General features: G+C 42.3%; 1 protein-coding gene across 2 annotated transcripts in view; it reads right to left on the bottom strand.

The window, feature by feature from the left end:
• Window positions 1-26,607, bottom strand: part of mpp7a (MAGUK p55 scaffold protein 7a) — a 142,196-nt gene that overhangs the window by 42,465 nt on the left and 73,124 nt on the right. For both annotated transcript variants that reach the window (XM_044339411.1, XM_044339412.1), the window contains exons 6-9: window positions 23,735-23,866; window positions 6,762-6,843; window positions 6,164-6,249; window positions 5,408-5,482 (exon numbers count right to left, since the gene is read on the bottom strand). In XM_044339411.1, the coding sequence (XP_044195346.1) occupies window positions 5,408-5,482; window positions 6,164-6,249; window positions 6,762-6,843; window positions 23,735-23,866 (375 nt within the window). The remainder of the gene's footprint in view (window positions 1-5,407; window positions 5,483-6,163; window positions 6,250-6,761; window positions 6,844-23,734; window positions 23,867-26,607) is intronic.

Raw genomic sequence — 26,607 nt, forward strand, 5'->3', positions numbered from 1 at the left:
GATTCCTTATGAGCCTTTTGAAAAATCCCTCCAAGTTTGCCCCTAAAATTGATCTCCCGTGTTCCTGTTTGTACTTTCAGATAGCAGCCTCAGTGTTTCCCCTACCATTCCCTTGTAGGGGCAGCCCGCCCTGCCAATGAGACCCCCTGTCCCTCCTGAAAGATAAAAATTGGCTACTATTGTTTATGTTATTTACCTAATTTATGTGCACTTGTTTCATTTCAGCTCAGTGTACAAAATACACCGATACGAAGAAGTGCCTTACTGCGCACGTCTATGACAACAATCTTTTTCACAGCTCACAGTGCCTTAGCTGAACGAACAAAACAAAACTATGCTGAGAGTTTCTACTGCATTTGGTGTAACTTATGGTCGCACTAGCTTCTCTGTGTTTGTGTTTGACTGAGGGCGGGCCTCAGTTCCTACACAGACACAGGCACAGGCACAGACACAGACACGGACACGGACACAGACACGGACACGGAGCGGAGCAGAGGAGAGACAGCCAGCAGTGGACACAGTGAACCAAGTGAAGTGAAGATAACAAGTTATTCAAGTCGACGACAAGTAAAAAGCCAATAAGAGTAATCTATCTAACCACCTGTTCAACAAGCATAAACATGTGGAAAAGCAATATTTTCATCTGCTTTGTCCACAGTCTCCTGGTATGTTTTACACAGCCACGGCACACTGGTCAGGCTAACAGCTAATTGTAATGAATAAGCTAAAACCAAAGCTGTCTGTGTGTAGTTTAACTCTTTATCTTAGTTTGTCATGTATATTAAAACTAGCCAAATTCTCATAAAATTAACAACTGGCTGATACAGCAGCCCCCCCTCCCTCTACCAGCAGTACCTGCAGCAGTAAATCACATTAGCAGCAGAGGGAGGGAGGACAGAGGACAGGATGATTGACTGATACTGACTGATGTCTGTGTTCTTCATTCTTTCTAAACTTCACTCAGTATTTTGATGTCAGGAATATTATTTATTTTACTGACATGTTAGATTTCTTCCCAGTGAGATATTATTGAGTTTATATAGTGACTTTGCTGTTGTAAACATTACTGTTGCTGCTCTAATCCTGTTCTTAATTTATTCTTTTTTTAAATAATAATTTAAAAAAACAATTCTTAAGTAAGATAGAGTTAAAATTCTAACAATACCCACCCCTACAGCTGGCTATTGGCTACATCCTGACTATGGGAGAAAATCGCTGTTCAAAGCCCTTCACTCTGAGCCTTGTTTTACCAATGCTATTTTGTTGCTATTATTTTTCAAGGTGCACAGTGCGATCCCTCACAGAAATGCAAAGGATAACTTCAGGTCAGGATATACTTCATCAGTGAGCATATTTGTTTCACGTTTCTTCTTGCTAATTTCTGAAAAAAAAGTACAACCTGTGTTGTTGTTTTAATAAATATTGTAATGATAATAGTCAAAAATTATGTGAAAATGCTGACCCGTGACAACACAGTAGTTTCATGGGGGCCTACCTCGCCCCCCCCCGAAAAAAAAACCCTGGGGAAACACTGAGCCTTATTTTACTGTTTCCTGATTGCTGTCAGCTGTATCGGAGCTGAGTTGAGTAACTCCTGATGAAAACGTTCCTTGCTGCTGCTTCATATTAAAAGCTTTCCACTGACAAACTAACAGAAGGCTTTTATTGTGAAGAACTTAAAGGAAATGAAATGTGTTTATTGCTGAGTTAGTGGAGCTTATTTAGCGGTGCTATTCTTCAATAAAAACCAGTTGACGCAACAAGGTCTGGGGATATTTGGAGCTTTCAGTTCAGCAGATCAGTTTGAATTGCTGCAGTGTGGACAGTACAAGCAACAACCACAGTGAGATGTTTGATTAATAGATGGTTGAGCTGCAGATGACAGGCTCCTAGTGCAATTTCGGCAAACAGCACATCTCCAACAGGTAGCCTAAACAACTTATTTTACCTCGTTATTATGTTAATATTATTTTATTTTTTATTATTGTTTATTTTACCTTATGCAACAAAATGTTCTAAACAAATAACAAAGTTGAGAAGTTTGGACTTATTTTTTACAACTGAAATTACATTTTTGTTATTACAGAGAGAGTTAAGTACTGAAAAAAGGTACCATTGGGTACCAGTATCAGGTCAAATGTGAATGCTACCCAACCCTACAAAAAATCTGAGCTCTTCACCCCTAAAGCATAAGGTAATGTCACATTCAGTGGTAGTAATACCGGTTTTGGGCAGGTTACTTGAAAAATCATCAATTACTCATTACATATTACTAACAGAGAAAGGAATTACATGTCTTTACTTAATACTCATCAGCAAAAGTTCAATCCCTTGCTCTTCATGTCCACATGCTGATGTGTCCTTAAGCAAGACTATTAACCTAAATTTTCACTCAGTGGTTACACCAGTGCATAGCATTGTAGCTCAGTCATTGGTATGTAAGTGTATGTGAATGGTTGAATGAGAGGCATCTTGTAAAATACTGTAAAGAACCAACCTCTTCCACTCCCCGAGGACGCCAGTAACATTACTTTCTTTCAGAGGCAGGCTCAGTTTTAAAGCTACAGTGAAGATACAAGTATCATATGAAACTAAATGACCTAAGGAATCTATTGGTACCAACTAGGGCTGGGTGATGAAACGATCTTGATGCAGGGTCGTAATAAAAAATTATGTTGATTACGATGATAAACTTGGGACATTTTTAACTCAGTATGGATAGATCTAACAGCCTATCACACAGCAGAAATATACGTGACAACAGCCAGTCAGTCTGCAGTTTTTGGCATGCATGTCAAAGTGCATGCCCATTTCCTACCGCAAAGCTTGTTTGAGCTACTGGTGAAGAAAGTGAATGTCCTCTGGAAAAGAGGGAAAAATGAATGCAACCGAGGGGCATGAAAGCCATATGATACTGTAGGACCCTCAGATTAGCCTCTATGTCTGAGTCTGTCCCCAGGTAAACATTGAACCCAGGCTGGCGAGGAGGGAGAAATCCTGCCACATCTGCCGATGAGGCTACACTAGTGCTAACATTAGCAGGGCTACAGCTGCACTTCTGGTTACGTCTAAAATAACTCTAGTCGATGAAGCTCACACTTCTCTCTAGTAGAGACATTCTGTCTGCAACGGCGGAACAGTGATTGCTTTCACAAGGCTGCTTTTGACTGTGGATTCACAAAGCTAATTGCTAAGCTAAGCTAAGCACAGAGCTAAGTAAACAGAGTAGCAACATAAGGCTACCCACTAACACTAGTGTAATTTCATAAAGAAAACTAGCGAATCTATGTGAACTAAGCAAGGAAAATAAAGTTATCAGGAAGATAAATGAAGAGGTTTTATATATATACACAGTAGTGTCCAAAAGTCTGAGACCACCAAAGTCCTTTCCCATTCACTTGAATGGGACAGTGATAAGTAATATAAATAAAGATGTAGCATAATGGCTGGTTTATAATTTTGCACTTTTTACTCAAATTTCTACCTCTAAAACTGAGAGAAAGGAATTTGATGTGATAGTAGTCACAGCTTTTAGTTTTATTTGGGGGGGTAAATAATGCTCCAAAGTAAGGCAAACTAGAGACTCAGGGCATTCAAAGGAAGCGTCAGTATTTGATGACCTGGGAACGAGAATGATGTGGAGCCTTCATGGTGCATTCATGTGCACCTCATAAACTCTGAAATCTACACTGGTTTGCCATACAAAGTGTGAGCCTTCATGGCACATTCAAGCGCACCTCATAAACTCGGAAATCTATATTCGAATGGCCACAAGTGTTGTTTAAAACAGGAAAAGTGTTTTAATAATCTCATAGCAAAGAAAAACTATAGATTCCATAAATTCCAATCTTCAAAATTCCTTGAAATAATCAAATCAAATTGTTAGCAGCAGTTGTTATCAGCAAACCACAGTATATTCGTGTGCAAGTCTCAAGGTATCTCTGTGATGATTCTCCATGTTGTTTTACTGCTTCACACGATTTGACAGAAAAAGGTGTCCATAAATTTTTAATTTTATGGACCAATCATATATATGTATACCAAGATGAAAAACAAAAATTGAGACAAATGACGGTGTTTATTTTGTAGGCCTGGGATGACATGCTTATCTCCTGATTCGATACTATCATGATACTTGGGTGCCGATTCGATTCGGAATCTATTCTTGATTGAATGAAGGGGGCATTAGTTTCAGTATCTTGCTCCAGTATACTGTGTGCCAAACTACTGAGTACTGGTGTCCTTAGTACACTGGAATACAATATGAAACATAACTGGAAGATAATATAAATGGTTCGCAGCCTTTTTATATTTTAAAAAGTTAACTGCATTAATTAATAAATTGATTAATTTGAAAGCATCTTACAGTCTCCTGCCTGTATGAGAATAACAAACTGAGGGGGAGGCGGAGTGCTCCACTGTGTTGTTATTAATGTCATGTGTCCAGCAGTGGGGAGCAGCCTCTCTGCTGCACCGTTAGCTCCAGGGAAAGCCATCGTTATACAAGACTGTGAGCGGGCGCAGGGTTTTTGAGGTGAAACAGACTGAGCACTGAGTTATTTTCCTCACCTCGGAGTTGGTTTAAGTTGTTTAAGCCCTGCAGTGTGTGTTGGTCAGCGGGTCTTGTTTGTTACTGCTGATCGCTGCTCTGCTAATGTTAGTCTCTGAGTGATGGCATAGAACGTATTCACAATATACTTTACCTTCGTCTCACATAGGTAATTATTTAGTCATTAAATCAAAAAATGCTTGCAACCGCTGCCTTTTTTGAAGAATTACAAGATTTTGTATACTCTAGCGTGTTGAGTTCCGCCTTTTTCATTCTGTCAACATCATATGCCGGAATTTTCAACAAAGGCAGTGGCCAGTAATGTAAAAGCCTTTGAGTTAGATAGGCAGAGAAAACCCTGCAAATGTATTATTTATGAATTAAGATGGCTAAAACGCATCTAGTGTAGGCAGTCAGGGGAAAAGAAAGCAGGATATGATATGACAGAGCTTTGATGGCCCAGGGGACGATAGTGTCAGTAGCTGTAGGGTGACCAGGAGGTCAAGGGTGTGTGTTATGGTTTGAATATGTATTTTAAATATGTGAAGGGAGCCTGTTCAAGCTAAAACTAGGTTTTAAGTTGGTTCTAAGATTATCATTTTGGTATTATACTGAAACTTAGGGAATGCATCTGCACTCGTACTTATTTTCAAATGATTACATGCCCTAGTCTTACAAAGGGCCATTTTTATAGCTACCCCTTTTCCTTGTAAATACATCATTTCCTCACCGCAGCTCAAAAACAATGTTCTGCATCCAACAAAAAGGTATCATGCTGGACCAGAGAAGCTTTCTCTGTTTTTTAAGTCGATGAGTGTAACACAATCAACATAACGTTTAAGCCAGGATAGGATCTACCTTTGGCTCCTTGGTTGCCGCCTCCTCCTTGATGCCGGGAACAACTTTAAAGGTAATGGCCCCTTGTGACTGAGCCTGAATATGGGGAGAGACAAGATAGATATTATAGGTTAGGTACAGATGGAGAAGGTGGAAACAGCAGTCATCTGCTCTGCAAATATCTCACAAAGCACCTAATCCAATGAAAGTCTCATAATGCAAAGCACTGTTTGATTTTTCAACAATGGAAGGGTTATTAGGATTGGATGACTCTGTTTGGCAGGGACAGAGTGTGTGTGAGGGGGGAAAAAGGAGGAGTGTTGAGAGCAATCATCTGTTCCGGAGGCCTTTGTGTCTAAGAAGGCCTCCAGAGTTTAAGAGACTCTCTCTTTCCTCTCAAGTCGTCTCCCCTGGCAGAGTGCAGGCCCATGACAGAACTCATTTGAGGCCTGTGGCGGAGCCTGCTTGGATGAACTACATAGCATCAATCTCATCCAGGGGGGACGGTGTGGCTCAATGCATGTGGTCTAAAGGCCAGGAAAGACTTGTAGAGAAAGGCCAGTGTTCGGTTTTCAGCGCAAGGATGGGAGGCACTGGGTCCTGGATGAGTTAGGGATAGTTTTTGCCATCACAAACAAGGAATGTTATTTTTGCCAAGGGAGTGGAGCTGAAACACGGGAGAGAACCTTGGACAGCACACACACACACACACACACACACACACACACACACACACACACACACACACACACACACACACAAACAGATGAGGCTTACCAGAATACGAATGATTTCCTCTGGTTTCTTGTCATCCACAGGGATTCCATTAACCTCTTTCAGTTCATCCCCAACATGAATCAGTCCTACCACACAAAAAAACACACACACATACACACACACACAAAGTTTGCATATCTAAAATCAATCTCTATTTAAAAAATATTAAAATTTTAAAATGTTGTAATAATAATTTTCTTGTGATATAACCTGAAAGTCCTAATATAAGTGAGCTACTGTGTAAAAGTCCAGCGCTCACAAAGCCTGAAGATGTGTACAGTACACCAGATTAATGTTTATCGTCATGGTGGCATTTGAGATTGGAAAAGAATCAAAACATTATTGTCGACACATGTGGAAATTTGCCTTTGGCTTCACTGTGGAAGAGCTGAAAAACAGACTGGACACAATGAATACAAAATCAAACAGAAAACATGTGGACAACATTGCATTGCTTCTCAGTGAACTTGTCATTCGTGGTCATATTTAAAAAGTGGAAAGGTATAATTTATGGCAGAGAACTGGTAGATGCCTTCTTTGACACCATGCATACATGGTTGAATCCACGTAAGACAGAAAAAAAAGAGGTGGAACTGACCGCTTCTGTCCGCTGCCCCTCCTCTCATGATCCGGGCCACAAGGATGGCTCCTGTGTGTTCGTCACGCCTTATTGTTGCTCCCTACAAAAGGAATCAAAGAGGAGAATTACCAATTGGTTGTATTGCACTATATTCCCAGTCTGCTTAAAGTTGCACTGTTCAAATGTATAATGGAACAAAATGACAGTAGGAGGCATCTGATCAAATTTCACCTCTGAAAATAGAAATCATGCATGGGGAGTCCTTAAAGGCATACATGATGTTCAGTGTTACCAAAATGGCTGATTTATTGTGAATACCTGAATACGTCTTCTTCTGACATTAACTGATAGTGAAATTTTTCTTTGAATGGCAAATAGAGCAAATCTATGATGTCTTGTTAAGGGTAATGGACAGTTATTTTTACATACAAAATGACTGCATAGTGTAGCTAAAAACACTCAGTTCAGTTTAAACACTATACATTTAATTCAAAATAGGGAATTAGGACCTTTCTTCTGTGATCTGAGAGGCTGGGTAGATTTGTTTGTTATTTATAGTCTGAATCACTCAGTCACTGCAGAAGTAGATACTTTATAAAAAAAAAACTACCCTAAAACAGAGAGGGATGAGGGGCAAGGTACTGTAGAGGGTAATAGACAAACACACAATACACAATCACACAAAGTCATTCAAGCTCTCCCTACCCTCCTTTATGGGCTTGGTGTTCAGTCAGAAAGGCACATGGAGAAGAGTGTAGTGTTTCAATATTTATTTGAAATGATAGTGTTCAGCAGTGATACATTTACCAGTAAACCCAAATTGCCTTTTCCCTTTACGATAAAGCAATGTGCTCAATGGATGCCAACCTGTCACAGCCCCCCCCAACAAACACCATTTAAGCAGCAGCCTAGCTGGGATTTAGGATCAAGGAGGACAGAACACTGCAACCCAATGTGCGATGTCATCCTCACTTGGGCTGGACAACCTGAACCAGACGGATGCGCAGTCTAGTCGACACATAGTTTGATGCGGCTGCAACTCATCCTTCCACCCATTCCTACCTGCTATTCCCATCATCCCCAAAAACTGTTTTTATTTCTGGTACAAAAAAAGGAATGGGCTTGGAGCCTTCCTCACCCCGCTCAGCAGCCGTGCTTTATTTCAACTGTCCTTAGCCATTGCCGCCCAGGTTGACCGCTGATGTGCAACAACAGCTCACCATGTGTCACGCCTCTCCGGTTTATATCATTCTCTGGCTTACCTTCCTCCAACAGGCCCAAAGTAGTTCTGGCTGCTTCCATCAATGAGAAGCGCAGGAGGAGATATCAAAAAACCCTGCTCTTTAAAGACCAAAGGAGCCTCTGTTTTGTGCCACTTTGGCGATGCCATTAGCATGTCATCTTGGTTGTTTTCATGACCTATTCACACCTAATGGTTTTCCTCCTAGATAATGGTTTCCTCAAGGTCTTTGGGGTAGGTGTGGAGATGAAAACGGGGAAAGACATCAGGATAAGACAGTGGTAGGGTCTGCAGAGAGTTGTGGACCTAATAGAATAATTGGACTAATTAAAGAAACTTGAGAGGTTGTAGTAGGAGAGAAATCAGTGGAGCAGGTCAGCAAGAGGGGAAAGCATTGTCAGACCCTGGTATCAGGGTTACATATAACCCCTCAGTGTGACTTAAAGCAGCTGTCTGTGATGCAATGGCCCCCAGACAGACAGAGAGGCCTTTTTGTGTGTGTGTCTGAAAGAATAGAGCGCTACAGGGAAAGAGACGGACTGTGACAGACAACAGGGTGAGATGAGAAGTCTGCAGGAAATCTCACAGGAGTATTCAGACATGTGGTCATTAACTTTTTCTTTCTACTTCTTTTTCTTTCTGTCTATCCTTCTTTTGCGAACTGGCTGATGGCCAGTGGTATGATGGATGTTTTTATTGTGTCCCCTGGGGTCTCTGGTGGCTGGTGGCAGTCTAAAGGCTAACTAAACAGCAGAGAGGCAGCCTTGGACTCAGAGTCTGTAACGACAATAGGCTGTCTGCACAAACTCCACAGACGTACTCTACACCACACGTCTATAGCCATCTATGGAATCTGCTCCCATATGGTGTGTGGATATACAGTGGGTTCCAAACGCCTGAGACCAAATTGAAAATCAACTTATCAGAGGCTCATTCAAGTAACTCAACTTGCAGCCACTATTCACCTGTTATAAATATGGCTGTGCCTTTAGTTTCCAGCAGATCATTGCTTATTAAGTAGCATTGTGATAGTGGGAAACATGGCATCAGAACTAAGTTAAAGTGTCAAAAGTCAAATTGTTATTTTAAGCAAAGAGGGACTTTCTCAGCATCAAATCATGGCTAGACTAAAGGTTTCTAAGGGGCAGTGTATAGAACTCTAAAACGCTTTGCAGGAACTGGATCAGTTTTATCCAAAGCACAATCAAGCAGACCAAAAGTATCCACATCATCATGGATCAATACATCAAGCTTAGTTCCCTGAGAGATAAAAAAGCAACTTCATCACAGATACAGAATTTGCTAAATAAAGAACACAAGACTCCAATCAGCAAAAGTATTGTCAAAGAAGCAGTGTTGTAGTACTCGAGTCAAGGACTCGACTCAGGTAATGGGGACTTGATTCGGACTCCACTCGGACTCTTCTTTGCTAACTCCAACACTGGGGACTCGACTACAACACTGCAAAGAAGACTGTGTTGTAGTGGTCTCAGAGGACGAGTAGCAGTTTCTAAACCACTTCTCAGGAGGGGAAACAAGGCCAAACGCATGGGGTGGGCTAAGAAATACCAGCATTTCACAGTGGATGACTGGAAAAAATCCCATCCACTGGTGAATCCAAGTTTGAGATTTATGGCAGTAACAGAAGGGTGTATGTAAGGAGACAAACAGGAGAGAGAATGATATCGCCCTGTATCAAACTGACACTGAAACATAGTGGTCAGAATATTCAAGTCTGCGGGTTTTTTGCTTACTCTGGAGTTGGACACCTGCACTAAATTGACTACATCCTGACCAAGGAGAAGTACCATGCCACTCTTCAGAGACACCCTCTGGCTTGCATCTTTGTGGAGAAGGATTCATACTACAGCATGATAATGACCCCAAACAGACCTCAAAGCTTGCAAGAACTACTTGAAGACCAAAGAAGTCAAAGGAGTCCTGACTGTCATGGACTTTCCTCCACAGTCACCTGACCTCAACCCCATTGAACATTTATGGGAGCACTTGAAGACTAAGAAAGACAAGCACTTGACATCACAAGAAGCTCTGTCAAACATTGTCAAGTCATGCTGGGATAACATGGGTGTTAATGGTCTTTGGGTGACAGCTCCCTGTACCATTATGTTTTGCTGTAGGGTAGTCTCCTCTATCAATTAGGGCTGGTCAACACGTCATCCATCTCCTCTGGAGGGATTCCCCTCTGGTCAACGCCTCTGGACCGCCGACCTGTGTTTGTGCCGCAGCTTTCCCCGTCTTCGGCTAGTCCTTTTCTTTTCGTTGCTGGTTCCAGCAACCAATCACCAGCCTGTCCGGACTGTCACCCAAGATGATAAACTCGTTTCGTGCAAATACCAGGGGCTGCTGTGATTTAGACTGAGCAGTCTGCCTCTGTGCCTCTCTGTTGTGATGTTAACCTGTGTGATAGTCAACCCTGCAGCTAACTTAGGTTTTCCGTGTGTGTAATTTGGTAGGCTATGTTAACTAGTTTGAAGCACTTGTTTAGCGGCCTTGGGATCTGAGCAGTAAGTTTACCCTTGTTTGTTTTTTTCCACACATTTATTATTTCGGCACCATACCTACAAGTCTGTCACAGACAAGACTGTCTACTGGAACACTAGGCCCTAGGGGTGGTTGCTAGTCTGTGTTTTTATTTCCGCAGGTAGAAGCAGTGCAGCCGGACAGGTTTTTATTTTGTTTCTTTCAGCTGTTTTCAGGAGTAGTGAGTCAGTGGGGATCTGTTGGGTTAGGAAGCATATGTTTGCTTCTGTTTGTTTCGCTGACTTGGCGCCATCCGCAGCCATCTTCCTTTGTTGCTCGCCTCTGTTGTTTCAGGTGTTCAATGCTCGACTCCATTTCTGTTAATTGTTTTGTCTTTAACTATTTAGCAATAAGCTTTTAATTTTTATTGCTGGTACACTAAACAATAAATGGCAGTGCTTGCCTGATCGCATCAGTGTTGTGTTGCTTCCGTTATCCCAAGACACCTGCAGGGTTGTAACATGGGTCATCAGGTTTTGCACAAACTTGTGGAGTCCGTGCCAGCTCAAGTGCATGCTGTCAAAAAGCAAAAGGGGACATACCGAATACTAAGATATTCTGAAATTCATGTACATTTTTCAAAGATTCAACTTTTCAGTTAAATTGCTAAGCTGATATTATCATTTGTAATGAAAAAATAGTATCAGATTTTTGGACCCCACTGTATATGTTTTTTTGACACATATGGCTTAAATCACATGTTGAAACCCTGATGCCATTTAGAAACACCGCTTTTACGACTTTTATTGCAAGTGGCAATGGTGATTATAGAGCTGCACATTTAGCATGCAAACACGACCAGTTTGGGTCATGAACCCAATTCTCCAGGCAGTGAGTAGACCATTTTATCCCCATTCAAACCATCATACTTTATGTGTTTTTACACTAGTACAGAAACAAACTTGGGTATCAGTGGACAAATTTAACAACTCATTTTCTTTTTACATCTCACTGACTCTCTACAAGGAGCTATTTGAAGCTGCAGTCATTTTACAGCCTGCTGTCATTTTAAAGCCTTTATACTTGCGATTTTCATCTGACCCACTGCCCTCCAACGTGATGGGATCACATAGGCCAGCCAAGCCAGCAGCAAGGGAGTTGAGGATTTATGAAGGGAGGGGGAACCTCCCTTCATAATCTGGCAAGCCCCAGTCTGAACTCAGAACTAGTACGGTAGCCAAATGAGCTCTGTCTGATAAGGAAAGCTGAGAGAAGCCAAAACGCTCCAGTGGCAACACGATCTAGCCAGCCTGGAGGATAAGTGAAAGACCAGAGGACTCAGGACTGAGAAGTTGACTGAAAGGGAGGTGAAGGAGGCAGAGAGTAGGTGAACGAGTGGGGGTTGGGGTTGACAATAAGTGTGGGTGTGAGTGAGTGACTTAATGAGTGAATGAGTAAGAAGGAAATATAAATGAAAGGGATATGATGAGAGATCAAGAGAGAAGGTAAGAATTAAAGACTGTGAGAGGGACTGAGAGCCACAAAGAAACAGAAAGGGATACCTTTCCTCCCTGTAACTACTATTCAACTCCTTAACCATCACATTATGTAGAATAAAATACAGTTTTACCTATAACAAGTTAAATTCCTGGCTATTACACTCAGTTTTCAAATGCTAGAAACAAAAAAACGTAAAAGTGTACTGAAGACTAGGAAAATTATTTCACCCCATTGGCAGATTTATACCACCTTCTTATAAGAAGAAATATATGACACACAATACCAGTCAAAGGTTTGGACACACCCTCCCATTCTCTTGAATGAGAAAGCATGCCCAAACTTTTGACTGGTACTCTACCTCATAACAACACTAAGATTTTTGTATTCTTTGCATCTTGTAATCTTTGCTATTTGAGGTAGAAAACGGAAGAGTAATACAAAAGTAGAAGCAGAAAGGGATGGGACAATCCAATAACTGCTCAGTACTGAAACAAACACACCTGAGGAAAGCAGGGTTTCAGTTCACAGCAGCGAAGGTACTCCGGCCGTCTGCAGGTAGCAAATGGTGAGATGGCAAAATGTAATCAACAACCCCTCACATATTTCTGTTTTTCTCTCGCCATTTCCAAGCTCTCTACGACCCCAATTTTTCCCGATCCTTGATTATGTCCGAGCGCACTAAACTTCCCCCTCCACCTCATTACAAGCTACAGTCAGCCTTCATTCTCTCAATCCCCCAGGGGTACATCAGCCTCTCCTGGAGGCCTGACGAATGCCTTGGAAGCACTGAGAGGCAGCTGGAATGAAGGGGGCAAATCCAACCTCTTGAACTCAGCATCAACTTCCCCTGCGCCTCGATACCCTGTGGGTGCTATCATCAGCATCCAGCCATGCATGGCTACTAATGAGGAGTCCCTGCTCTGTTAAACAAATACATAAACAGTCAGGCTAGAACCTAAATAAGCTGCAAGATGTGCGTGTGGGGGCATATATAAGGAAGAAACAAGGCAGGTAAAGACTCTTGAGCACCAAGATGGGCTTCCTGGTATAGCAGCTAAACATTAGCATGAACTGATGGCTAGGTTTACACTGAGCCTTCAACGCCTGTTGGCACATGGAAGCCATTTCAGGCTATTCCTTGTGCATGGAAACAGTGCAGGAAGTCAGAAGGGGAATGTCTACGTCTGTCAAAGCACATGCACGCATGAGTGACAGCATGTGTAGGTGTGTTTTTGTGTGCATGCAAGCGTGTCTGCGTGTGTGTTTCTGAGAGCGCTGCCGTGGGTTTCTACCTGAAGTCAGGCCAAACATGCCCAAGAGAAACCTCAAAAGACTGGATGATTGATGCTGGACAGTCACTAAGCCTGATGAATGGGCTACGCTATGTTAGCAATTAGAGACAAGGCGCCACTTAACCATCAAGTGGCTCGACTCTGCTATTTGCATGGAAAAAGATAGCATGGTGTGCACACAAGATGGTGAAAACACTTTTTTTAACGTTGTTAGGGACTGATTCTCCCTTCCTGTTGTCAACCATTGCTGCAGTTTGCCCGTTAGATGAGCATAAAAATAGACTCCAAAGAGCAAGTCTCTCCAGAAATTAAATGTTGGAGGACAGAAAGAGAAATGCCCAGAAATCCACAGTCAAAAATAGAGATGAGAGGGGGGTCATCTTGGACTGAGGAGGGCCTTCTAGCTGTGGTCAATTAGTCATCAGTAAGGCGATCCAAAGCCTCCACTCCTAACGTGATCAGCTCCATATGCAGCTGCTGGTCCCAGCTCTATTCCTCCATTTCTAACACATAAATGCCTCTGACTGTTATTGTTGGGCTGGCTTGAACACAACGGCTTAGTCTTCACTGTGTGATGAGGAGAACTGGAGCGACGCTTGTCCATATCAAGCCATCACCCCTCCCAGCGCATGCACTGGAACACACATGCTGACATGGCAGCCACATTAAGTATGTGATGACAAATGGCTCACACCTCATACAGTGCAGACAAAAAAAATCGAATAGGGACTGAACTTTGGATCTGCTCATGTATGAGAGTGTATGTTTATTAGAGGGAATGGAATGGAGGCAATATTGTCCAGGGAACTGTCAGTGCACGGTAGTGCCCTGAAACTACAGCAGATAAGAGGAGTAAGACAAGCTGAATTTTGGATGTCTCGTTAGGTTAGCTTGGCTGGGATTGGACAAAATGAACGTCTGGCAAGCTAAATCTTTACAGGGCAATTAGAGTGCCCTCTGGCTGATAGACTGGATGGATGGCTGGATGACATGATGGAAGCTGGCTTGTACTCCGGTTGTATGGATGACGAGAGGGCTGGCCAGTTGTCTTGGCCTGGCTCATCACACGTCTCAGGGTCTGGGGCAGGCTATGTGTGGCCTGTCTAGAAAGTACCACAGTGGAACAGAAGGATCCTAGGATCTTCTTACCTCAGCCACGGCCACAACCAAAGCCACTCCACAATTCCTAACCCGCCAGGGAAAACAAGCACGGGGCTCCATTTCAAACCCACGGCCCTCGGTCCGTAACGACCACTCAAAACATCGCCCTGTGAACCGAACCGAACGCCGTGGCATTTGACAAACATTATTTCTCCCTCCAAATTGAGAGCGACAAGGGAAAACAAACGAGAGCAGCCTGGGCAAAGAGGCCGACGTGTTTTGACATGATGTCACTTAACAGCAAAAGTGTAACGGCGACAATAAACTCCTGCTGACTGCTGTGTTGACTGCTATGTTTAGAGGTATAAATACAAGTGTAGTGGAAACACATGCTGGTGTTCTTCACACCAGATGTTGACCATGGAAAAACCAAATACAAAGTGGGAATGGGCCTCCTGGACATTAAAATACAATTACCTCCAATCATATCTGGTGTTGGAGTGTGTCACTTCATCTTACCTCACTGAGATGGCATAGTGCCCCCCACACATAACACACATGACTGCTCCACACACTGAGCCAAGCATATTTATGAGTTCTTACATACTTCCTCAAATGCTACAGACTCCAGTTCTGCTCAGAAAAAGTAAAATCATGTAATATTAGTGTATTTGGTCATGATCAGAAAATCCATTTACTGTTATGGTCACCTATAAAGATTAATACAGTGCTGTAAAGAATTAGCAGGAGCACAGATGAAAACCTACATTATTGTTGCAAAAGAGGGAGAAAAGAGAAAGAAGCTGGAAAGCAGTGAAAGGTACTTGAGGTTTTATGTCAAATGATTTTTCTAGTTGATACAACAGAGCTGCCGCTGCAGGGCCAATCCCCTCTGGGTGACCTGTTGCATGCCTTTCCACCTGTTTTATTAAATCACTTGTGATTGCAACTAATAAAAGCTACTCACCCCCACCCTACCTCTCTCATACCTAGTCTCCCTCTTGCACTAAACCAGGCTCTGGTTTCCCTTTTTATTTCCTTAACCCTGGTCTTGACCTCCCGGTCGTAATTAACAAGTATACTGAGAAAAAGGAAAATTGCGGGTCATTATTATGATAATTATGGGGAGCACGATGGATTCCAGGAGAAGCTGCCAGGTAATGTAATGCAGAGGGCCTTGTGACGGGACGGCTTACCTTCATTTGTCTTCCTCCACCCCCTCTTTAAACCTTAATGTTAGAGCAAGTCATTACCCAGTTGCTATGAAAACATACTTAGCAGCCCACCTCAGTATTTCAGACAGGTGCTGGTGAATTTGAGTGTGTGAATCTATGTGAATCACCAAGTGTGTCTATTTGTTTCCATACTGTCCCCATGAATCACCATGTAGACTGAGCGGAATCGCCATCTCTTTGCTAGAAGCTGGACAGTGCCAGATATTTAGTCATTATGTACCGTATGTGTGTGTGTGTGTGTGTGTATGTCTGTCTTGTCTGAGAGCCCTGCATGAGCTGTATGAGCGCATACAAAGAGACAGTTGTGTAGCGGAGAGAGGTCCATCTCTGCTCTGGGATTGTTTAGTGTTTTCTCTGCCGTTATCCCTGGTAAAGAAAACAGCACTTTCACATGTCACTTCTCATTTCCAAAGTGGGCTGGGAAGTGAGGCCGCTAAGGAGCGCCCGGCCTGACGGGCAACAATGCCCACATTCAGCCGCCGAGCTTTCTGGCTCTCGGAATGGCAAGCGGAAAAGAGCAAGAGCGCCGGGATGTGTGTCTACGTTTATGATTACACATGATGGGAGGAAGACGTTTTATTTAAGAGGGCCGTGAGATTAGGATCTGGGAAATGCCTCAGATGTGGCTTTGGAAGCCGTGCATGTTTTCACATTCACAACTCAACAGGCTGCAAGGGTGGTGTAATAGCCTCTGGACTGAGTGTAGTACAAGCACACATACGACCCAACACAGAGGAGGCTTTCCCAGGTCTGCTTTATGCAATATTGGATTTTTTAAATAATGTGTGCATGAATGTGATGATATACCTTAATCTATAAGGTATGTTATTACTGGATTAGCCAAAAGCACACATTCCTATCTAGTTATGTATACAAAAACTGTTTCTCAATTGATTTTCCCCAAAAAATATATTATACATTTAATATTACATTTATATAAACTATTTTGAATAGAAAGATTCCCCATGATAATCTGTTATAGACTTGATAATGATAGAAATGATAAATGCAATTTTAGTCTCAATATGTTTCTAGTTTTTGGCATTTTGCCTTTATTAGGTCATGACAGTAGAGATACGGACAGGAATCATAACCTGACGTGCAAGATGGTTTGTTACACAGAACCATCTGAGAAGTCGTCCATGGAAACTTGGCAAATGATTGGCTGAACCATCTGTCTATCATCGTCTATCACTGTCTTACCTTGCGAGGCAGCTGGATTCACGATGCTGATTGGTCCGAACCACCGGTGGTTCGGACACAAGTGCAATTCTCGCATGATCTTGTGATGTCATGATCTCACATATCCAGCTGCCTCTCAAGGTAACAGGAAACATGGGGATAGAGAGAGCTCTGACATGCCACACAGGTCCCCAGCTGGAATCAAAATGGCTATTTTGCAAGTATATGGTATGTGTCTAAACCACGAACCCCATCCACTTGTTACTTTTTAAACTTTTTTTTATAAAAGGCATTTTACTCTGAGTGTCAAATAAAATGCTGTCAATCTCCTGCATTTATAGGATATACCAAATATCAGTGCATTTTAAAACACATTCATACGGAAACATACAAAGTAAAGTAGTGTTTTTGATTATACTGTATAAAACTAAGGAAATATACAATATTAAGGGAACTGAGGCCCTTTTATGTTCACACATTCAGCACATGTAGATGGACACACACTCTACTACACCCACACATAAAGCACACATAAATAAGCTTCACACACACACAAGTGAGCCAGTCAACACCAGCAGTGCTCTCCACTTGTCCTCATGTTTTCGAGTATAGTGCTCCATCTTCCTTTGCAGTGCTCCCAAGACACTGTGGCCTAATCCATCAAGTGAAAGATGTATTGCTTTTAAAGCACATGGGTCTATCTGTAAAACACTAACATGTGTGCTGTCTGCTCTAATCTCATTAGCTGCTCCATTAATTCCCAGCCAGTGTCATTACTTTCCCCTTGCTTTCCACATTCTGATGTAAACAGACAATAGAAAAGTCACTTTTTAAAAAAAAACACATAGATCTATTCAGTCTCCTCCTTTGATAACTGTCTCAATCAAGAGATTCTCTCCATGGTTTTCAGCAATGTTGGGGTTTATTCACTGTGTAAATCCGCCTTTGTATACATTCACACCGGCACAGTTTAAATACGTAATGATGTGGATGGTATTTAGACTCGATTGAGAAGGACACTGTCTGCAAATTTGAATGAATGTGTTTGTGAGGGCTTCCAGACAAATGGAATCAGAGTAGCCGCAATCCGACCGTCCTAATTGTGTCAGAGAGGAGTGGAGGCCCACTCGCTGCAGATGAGAAAAGCATGGCATGTCAAATTGCCAATAGCTCATTCCAGTGACTGCCATTCACGGAAAACTAAGTCCGTCACAAACCGAATCGATCACAAGACTTTCCTGTCTCGTCGCAATGATCAACTCCCTTATTAAGTAAAGAAAATCCACCGACATCAATCATGTACTTGGAGCTTTTACAATAATAATGTTGGACATGTCATCTACATCTGTATGTGCAGCGACTACTATAGCTCTGAAGTCAAACCGGTGCTATTTGTGGGTCTATAATGAGAAGTCCAGCCGATCCACTGGTATCCAGTGGCTGAGGCGGCTGGGTGGCCGGGCCCAGTAGTGGTATAGCTGTATTGATTGGTGCTAGCTGGTGCCAGGCAGGATGCTATGTAGGTTGGCATATGCAATGGATGGCACAGACCCTGCAGTCTACAGTTTCCATTTAGTTGCACCCAATGACACCCAGTCATAATGGGAAAACCAATCCTCTGTATGCAACAACACAGAGCAAGGAGGAAAAAGGAAGAAGAAGAAGAGGAGGAGGAGAGCGATAGAGCCTGACATTGATCCTGTCACATTCCTGGCAACAGGGGTTTTATGGCTGCTAATGATGCCTAACAACCTGGGATGGAAGAATCAAGGGAGAGAAGGATGGATGGAGTGTCAACTTTGTACTGGTAATGATAATTTTGCGCAAATGCACAACAGGAATGTGATATAATCTACAACTCTGAACAACAGGTGTCCACATAGACATGACAGAGAAGAGGAGAAGGTACAACTCTTCACTTGAAGGACAGTGGCATGTATTATATGTAAGTAGAAATCTCATAAAAGCATTAATACCGTAACACATAAAATGTGTTACCGAAAGCTTAAATAAATAAGAATGACAAGAGAAAGTGGACCTGATAGCAAAACCAGATGAAAGAAATGAATTAAAGAGTGGGAGCGAGCGAGACACTGAGAAAGGGAAAGATGGTGTGCTAGCAGGAAAACAATTTAAGATGAACTGAGTGGGAGAAATGAATGAACGGCATTCCGACAGCGATGAGAACAGGCACCGACTGAGTGCCACAGAGAGAGCCGGCAAGTGATGTATAAAACGAACGCGAAAACAGCGGGGCATACGCAGCGAGCATCTCCAAGTCTGCTATTTACATCTGCGTCACAGGGCTTCGAGAACATCCAAATGAGAGGAACAGAGCCGGCCACAGCAGGCTTGTCAGCCTCTAATGTTCTCACATCATACCGATGGTCACCCTGAGCAGCTGTGGTGTGCCCGCCTGTGGGCGTTCAAAGTCCTCTTTTGCTACTTAACATATTTTGTGTGTGTGAGAATTTGAATTTTCCAGGATGCTTTGGGGTGACACTGTGGCGCTTGCAGTACAAATAAATGTCAATTAGCAAGTTCTTTAGCCTGTAATTCTTACAATAATCATTAAAAATAGTCAGAATATGTAGTAAAAATACAGCAGTGTCAAGGAAATTACACTTAATTAAAGGAAATGGCTGATTTGAGATTTCAACAACAACAACAACAAAAACAAAAAAACACTATATGACTTTTTAAGGTGGATTTTTGCAGTGCATGTTTTATGCCTCTCTAGAGCCTCCAAGCTCCAGGGTCTTTTTGTTTTTGGCTGGGGGACGTGAATTGTGTAACACCAGTGCATTCTGGCTTCTTCCAGCTTTTGTCTACAGTTCTCCTATTAGTCAGTCTGCACTCAAGCCCTTTATCACTAGAGGCAAACTACACCAGTATATCAGCAACACCCGCCACATACTCAGCCCTGACGCAATCCCCGTAACACTCAAATTTAGACCCCCACCAAAACTGTTCTGAAACCTTATCCAAAATAACACATTCTTTCAATAAAGAGACATGGCCGAGCTAATGTTTCTGTATGCGCGCACATGTTTATGCCGCTCTCCAAAACCAATTATTTCATTGTCCCGGCACTCGAGCTAATAAATCAGCCGGTTTGGGAGAGCAGCGGGAGAGCAGGGAGTACAACACAGAAAGGGGGAAGAAGAAGAAGAAGAAGAGGGAGGCTGAACTGGAAGATAGTTTCACTGAAATGTGGCATGAAGTCACGCTCTGAGAAATGATAGCAATAAATCAGAGCTACTGAATACAATCCACTCAACTAATCACAATTAACTTAATGGATGAGTCATAAGGAAAGGGGGTCTGCGTGCTAACTACAGCCCAGTACGGAACTATAGATTGAGACAAAGGCAGATGGTGAAAGAGAGAGAAAACGAGAAAGAAAATAAAAGAGAGCAAAGTAAGGAGAGACGAAAAGGAAATTAGATATGTACAGCCCTGTTGTTATGATGTCAAGTTTGAGAATTTCAGGCTGATTATATGAAATTGTGAGTTAAAGGGCACATCCAAATCAATTTGGTGCGGCAGTGAATGAGGATCCTGCACAATTAGAGGGTTTTTTTTATTGGTTGGGGGAATGGCCGTGACTTCACCATGAGCATCTGACCTGCTGTCTGTTTCCTTAATGTACGATCGAACCGTTCATTAGGGTCAGTTTCCCTTTAAAGACATATAGGATGACAATTCCTGCCATGTCCAAGGGCCAGATGTGGAGATGGGTAAAAGCAGAACCGTAACATTTACTGTCAAATTAGAGGGTCACAAAAACAGGGCAGCTTCACCTTCACAAATGACGAGTAACAGAACCGTTTAGTAAGGACTATTAGGGCCATTTCATAAAAAGTACAACATTTTAACATATATCAATGCCATGTCAGCAAATTCATACAAATTAAAGAACTGTTTTTCTGACAATTTGATTTCAACATTGTTGTTGTGTTAAAACTCATAATAACCAAGAGACGTCTGTATTAATTTTTTTATTGCTGCTATTCATGCACAGTATTGTGTTCAAAACAAACAACTGTGTCAAAGAGTTGTATTAGAAGCAGGAAAGTGGGCACAGAGAAGAACATTAGGGCGGAAGGTTATCGACAGCCTGAAGAGTGTCACGGTGGGCATGCACATTATTGATCTCTGTTGGTGCTCACGCAACCCTTAAAGTTAAAATGCTATTCAAACCATGTTTGCAGTGGAGGAGGGGACCTCGAAAAAGAGAAATACACGATGCAAAAAGGCAGGCAGGAGAAAAGACAAAAAACGTGAAAGCGTTGTGGAGTCCCTGGCCCCGCTCACATAACACACAGAGAGAGATATGCTCACAGGTTTCACTTCTTTCTGCTGCAGTCTTATTTGAAGAAAAATGGTGCTGACTTGGTGTGAAAGGTTACTGTGAGTAAAAATGACAAATTACCGACCATAAATTATTTTCAGACTTGACTTACAGACTGTGAAAAAGCCTTTAGCTACACAGTAGTACATGTATATAGTATCTGTTGTAGAAGTCCTACTTTTTTCCGTAAAGTTAGTCCCACAGGAACTATTTGATAAATTCAGATCTTACTCTCTTGGTGGACTGTATACTATATAGGCTGGACGTTCTAATTTTTCAGTGTCGTCGACAGAGAACAGCTATAGGCTCTGATCAAAAGGTGTGTGACTGTAAATGAGAAGATAGAAGATGAAGGCATAGAGTCAGTTATTTAAGGCAAGTACAGTTCCAAGAACTAGGCTGCTAGGAGGCCAGGGTTGAGTCTCTTGCACTAACATCTGTGCTGACTGAAGGTGCTCTTTTGTTTATGCTGTCGTACAAATATAGCACCGATGCACATGTCATTTAGTCCTTTAGTATTCATTGTTCTGTCATCGCACACACAGAAAAAGAAAAAATATACAACCGGCTGTCCCACAGAATCATCCTACTGTTGTCCACACCACGGTCAAGCCTTAAATTATAGCCACAGGAGATTATGGGCAGAGGTTGTGCCCTGTGGGTCCTTTGGACAGTGAGAGGGCAGTTAAGATTTAGAGGAGTGAAACCGCTTCTCAGCAATGAGTTGAAATGAGCTTCCTATTATTCCTACATGTAAGACGTTATTGTATGGTTTTCTCACCAAAATGTAGCTATACATTTGCAACCAATCATCACCGCTATGGGATTGACAGATTCGGTGGCTGTTGCTATTACCTTTACGAATGAAATGTTATTTTTGGAAGTTATCATGACTTGATTCCCAGCTACAACTCTAAATTTGTAGCCTTTTGTCCATCAAAGCATGATGTGGGGAGTGAATATACGTAATTAAGTGGTAAAAAACAATTCTCAAAGGGCTGCCAGTGCAAAAATATTGTGGGTATACTGATCACACATTGTATTTTTAGAAAAACAATAAATGATACTTTCTCTCTAATTTTTTTTTTATAAAACTGACCTAGTGGTGACCCATAACTGAACACTGGAGGAACAGCAACTTCTCTATTTAGATATAGTCACTTTGAATCACACAATGACCAGTTTGTACCCTTAACCTATAAACTACAACTGAGCCACTTGAGCACTACAAAAATATATTCTACATAATTAGCACCTTCAATATTGTGCAATAATACACAATACCACACATCATAAATGTGTGTTTCAGGTGTTCTCAGGAGCCAAATCACTTAGACAAAAAAGAATAAAGTCGCGTAATGGAATAACACCAGCTAGATGATTAAGCTGACCGGGACGGGTGTAAATCACATTATGGTTTCAGGGAATGTGATCCAACATCAGACTCAGGAGAGGCCGGAGCAGGAAGCACCCGCGACAATGTGTGTTGTGAGAGAGAGCGAGAATTCCTCCAAGCCACATTATTACGTTCAGCAGCTCTACGGAATATGCAACAGGCAGGAACCCAAAAATGGCTTAGGTGTGTTCTGCTTTCCCCAGGGTGTGGTGAGAGGAGTGCGCCGGCCTGGAGCCAAGATGGTGGTCAGGGTGAAAACCACAAAGTGAAAATAGAGGCGGCCCGGGCCAGGCCATGTCCGGCACAGATCAAAGAGAGGCGGGGCCTCAGCACACAACAAAGTGCTATGATGACAGATGGAGGTCTCTGACAGGCCATCGAGGACTTGAGTAGTGGAGTGTTTATGTGTCGCAGGACACTGAGGTCAGTCAAGAGAATCAAGGGATCACAACAAAAGCAAAACAGAGATAATCATACAAGAGAGTTGAAAAATTAAAAGGTATGAAACCAGCACCAATTAGGTTTGGTGGGGTTGCAGAGGCCCATTCCCAAATGTGCCTGACCAGCTGACATAGGCAGGGGAATGCAAGGAATGGCAGTTATCGGATAATGCAGACAGACACCCAGGATGTCGAGGGGTGGAGTGAAAATGAGAAGGCTGGCCAAGATGTCGCTGCTGTACAGTTGGGGCCCGAGGTTGAGACAGACAGAGTGGTTGTTGACGTCTGAGACAATGTCTGAAGAGCACGGACATGAGAGGCATGTTACAATGAGAGAGCAACACTGACCAGGATAGAAAAGGAAGCCGTTCGCAGACACCGAGCCTAGACTGGCTGAAAATACCCATGGCCAAGAGCAGGGTAATTGTGGTTGGTTTTGGTGTGCTTACAACTTCAAGGTTGTGGGTTGGATTCCCACAGGCAAGTACCTCGAAAGCATGTATGGTATTGGCTTGACTCGTGGTGCGGATACTGCTTTAATAAAAAAAGGGATTCAGAAATGCAGAGATTAGTGAGCAAAACCTAGATAACAGGATTTTCTTGACATAAAGATCGTAGCCATAAATAAAAAAGAACCTGATGATAAATTTATGTAGGGGAGAAATGTTTTTCTTTACTTCCAAAACCACATCTTGCAATCTTCTGGGAGTTTCTGAAAACCATTATGTACAAATTAATCAAATACATAATTTCTTAAGATTAGGACTTACAAGAGGCTCCTTGTTTTTAACCAGTCTTATGATCTTCACTGAATCCTCGTCGTCGTCAATGTCTTCTGGCAGTGGAGGTAGTTCAGGGTCATAATTTTTCTGGGCAACTGTGTCGTGGACCGACAGGAGGCTCTAGAAAAAGGAGAGAGATATAAAGAGGGGAGGAAAGAAACAATAAGCAAGGGTTATCAGTCAAACCAAAAAAGGCCTTAACCTTACCGTAGTCTAATTAGAAAAATAATGCATGCTATTAAGAGTTCAATCTATCATTTTTCCTTTATGCAGGAAAGAGAAAAGGCAGAGACTGTAGGGAGGATGGTTATGAATTGGGGTGTCTCCCTGAAATGCTGGCTGATGGATTTGAAAGCATTCAGGCCAGTAACTCGTAGCTACATGCGTTAATTGTCATTAGGTCCGTGCTCTCCCTCCATACATCTCTCTGATTAAAGGCAACCAGCCCCCGCCCTGGACCATTGCTCACAAGGGATAGTGAGCAGAAGTGGGGGGGGGGGGGGGCAACTTTGGCCAATGTTTCCAGTACTGATGCTTTCCAGTTCAAGGTGGTGAACATTCGGAGAAGCAATGTTTTGCGATGTTCGGCGGTAGGCTCAAAGTAATGAAGTTCTCAGCCGCCTCAGATATTTCACACATTCACGAGCAGACATAAAAAAGGAGATGGGACGCAGACAAGAATGATGCCATTGAGACATTCATTTTTCAAACTATTTAACGACTCCATGTCCGGACCAAGATGCAGCTGGACGCGTGCTGCTTTTTCCGTGGTTGAGGAGGGGAGAGAAAGTGAGAAAAACATCTTCCACCCCATGTGCCAGACAAAAGTAGAGAGAGAGAAGGAGAGAGACAGAGAGAAGGATATGGTGAGAAGAGGAGCAGTGTGTTTTATGACATGGGAGCATGCTGCAGTACAGCGTTCAAGATGTTGCTAACTGGGAGCAGATGAGAGGAGGAGACACAACTGAAGCTCTGTGGCTGGGATCCACTGAGAGACAAGCTGACCAGCATACATGCGCACACACACTTTATTTTGTTTACTAGTGAGGACTTGGCTCTATTTATTCCCTTTGTTCTGACTGTAACCTTAAAGGATCATTCCAGTTTATTACTTAGGCCTTATTCTTATAGTTTTCACCATCATTACTCTTGTGACTTAGGGGTTTAGGGTGCTGACCGCGACCTGCAAGGACCCCGGTTCGAGTCCGGCCAGGGATCTTTGTCGCATGTCATTAACCATCCCCTGATTTCCTGTCATTTTTCTACTGTCCAATCTGTAACAAAGGCAAAAATTGCCTTTATCTGCTACTCATGTAGTTAATTGCTTAGATCTGAGAACATGGTAACATCATTAAAAAAAAAAAAAAAAAATCAGTTGAGGCAAGAAATACGGGCAGTCAGACATTCATATAGGTTTTTCTTGTAGTGTTGGACTTTGTTATAGTAATATCGCAGTGTTCCCAGAACTCAGCAGTTAACGTGAACACAATGTTATCATATCCGATAGAAGCGATAGCCAAAGCTACAAAAGTAAGATCCAAGGTGCAATAAAACAGATAAAAAAAACCACAAACCTTAAGCCTAATTCCAACTCGTACCCTAAACCTACAGTAGATACTAATCCTAAATAAAGTTCTAACTCTAAACTAATTAACTGAAGAAATGCAGACAAGACAATTGACTCTAATTCCTATATATCTCACATTTAATTCTGCATTTTTCTCTTTCTCTTCTCCCCAAATTTCCTGTTTTCGTGGTCCTCCTGTCCAACCTCCTCTCAAATACCATTAATCCTCTCTATTCTTGTTTGCTCTTCAGTTTTATCTTTCATGCATTTTCCCCAAAATCTGCCCAGCATCAGTTTGTTCATTTTCTAAGAACAGACCCAACAGTGTGCTTCAGGCTTTCATCTGCACAGTACATAAACACACAAGTTGTGTTGTATTGTATGTCTGGGGATGCTGTCATTATGGTATTGAAATATTCTCTTGGAACACAGTGGAAACCAAAACTGTTTGCAGATGAGAACGATAAAAGCACACTGAATAGGACTGGGATCCCAAACCTGTGCTTGATATAACATATAAATTGTGTTCATAGCGCCGTGTCAAGGCATGGATGAAGAGTTTGCAGTTGCAGTTTCCACAATGTTGTGATGTGATCAGTAATGTTACATTTCTAAGACTCTGAGCACCACATGTGAACATACATGACTTTATATCAGAGCTATAGCTGGTGAATGGAAACAGCGCTCCATTCAAAGCTGAGTAAAATATCACAGGACAAGTATTTACAGAAGAATGACTTTGTAGCCACTATTTCTTTTTCTGTTTCTGTTTCTGTCTTTCCCTTCTTCTTCTCTGTTTTTTCACCCTCAGGGGGTATGAGAAAACCAATTCTAATTTGGCGTTGTATCGGATTCCCAGAGTTTTCTGAAAACATCCTTTGGTGAAAGCTGGCCAGTGCCGTAACAGCGAACCTGGAGGAGAGGGAAGCATTTTGAGTTTGAGGTTGGATACATGTGGTGTTGTGGCTCTCTTAATGGTGTTTGACTGTCAGTCATAGCACCTGATCTGTGTCATGACAACATGTGGGTCTGCCAGGCATCCATCACCCCCTCAGCAGGGTAGGACACCCATGAAGTCCTGGTGCCCGAGAAGCAGAATTACAGTGCTCCGCTGCTGCTGTGCAGCCTTACAGATTAGAAGAGTGCTGAAACAATTAGTCGAATAATCGGTTAGTTATTCCACAGAAAATTACATAGATAATTTTGATAATCAAATCAATTTTTGCTTTTGATAAACAAAAATGCCTCTTAAATGTGAGGATTTACATTTCTTTATTTTGTGTCATATTAAAAT

The sequence above is a fragment of the Thunnus albacares genome, chromosome 21 (assembly GCF_914725855.1).
Source record: "Thunnus albacares chromosome 21, fThuAlb1.1, whole genome shotgun sequence".
In the NCBI taxonomy this organism is placed as follows: domain Eukaryota; kingdom Metazoa; phylum Chordata; class Actinopteri; order Scombriformes; family Scombridae; genus Thunnus; species Thunnus albacares.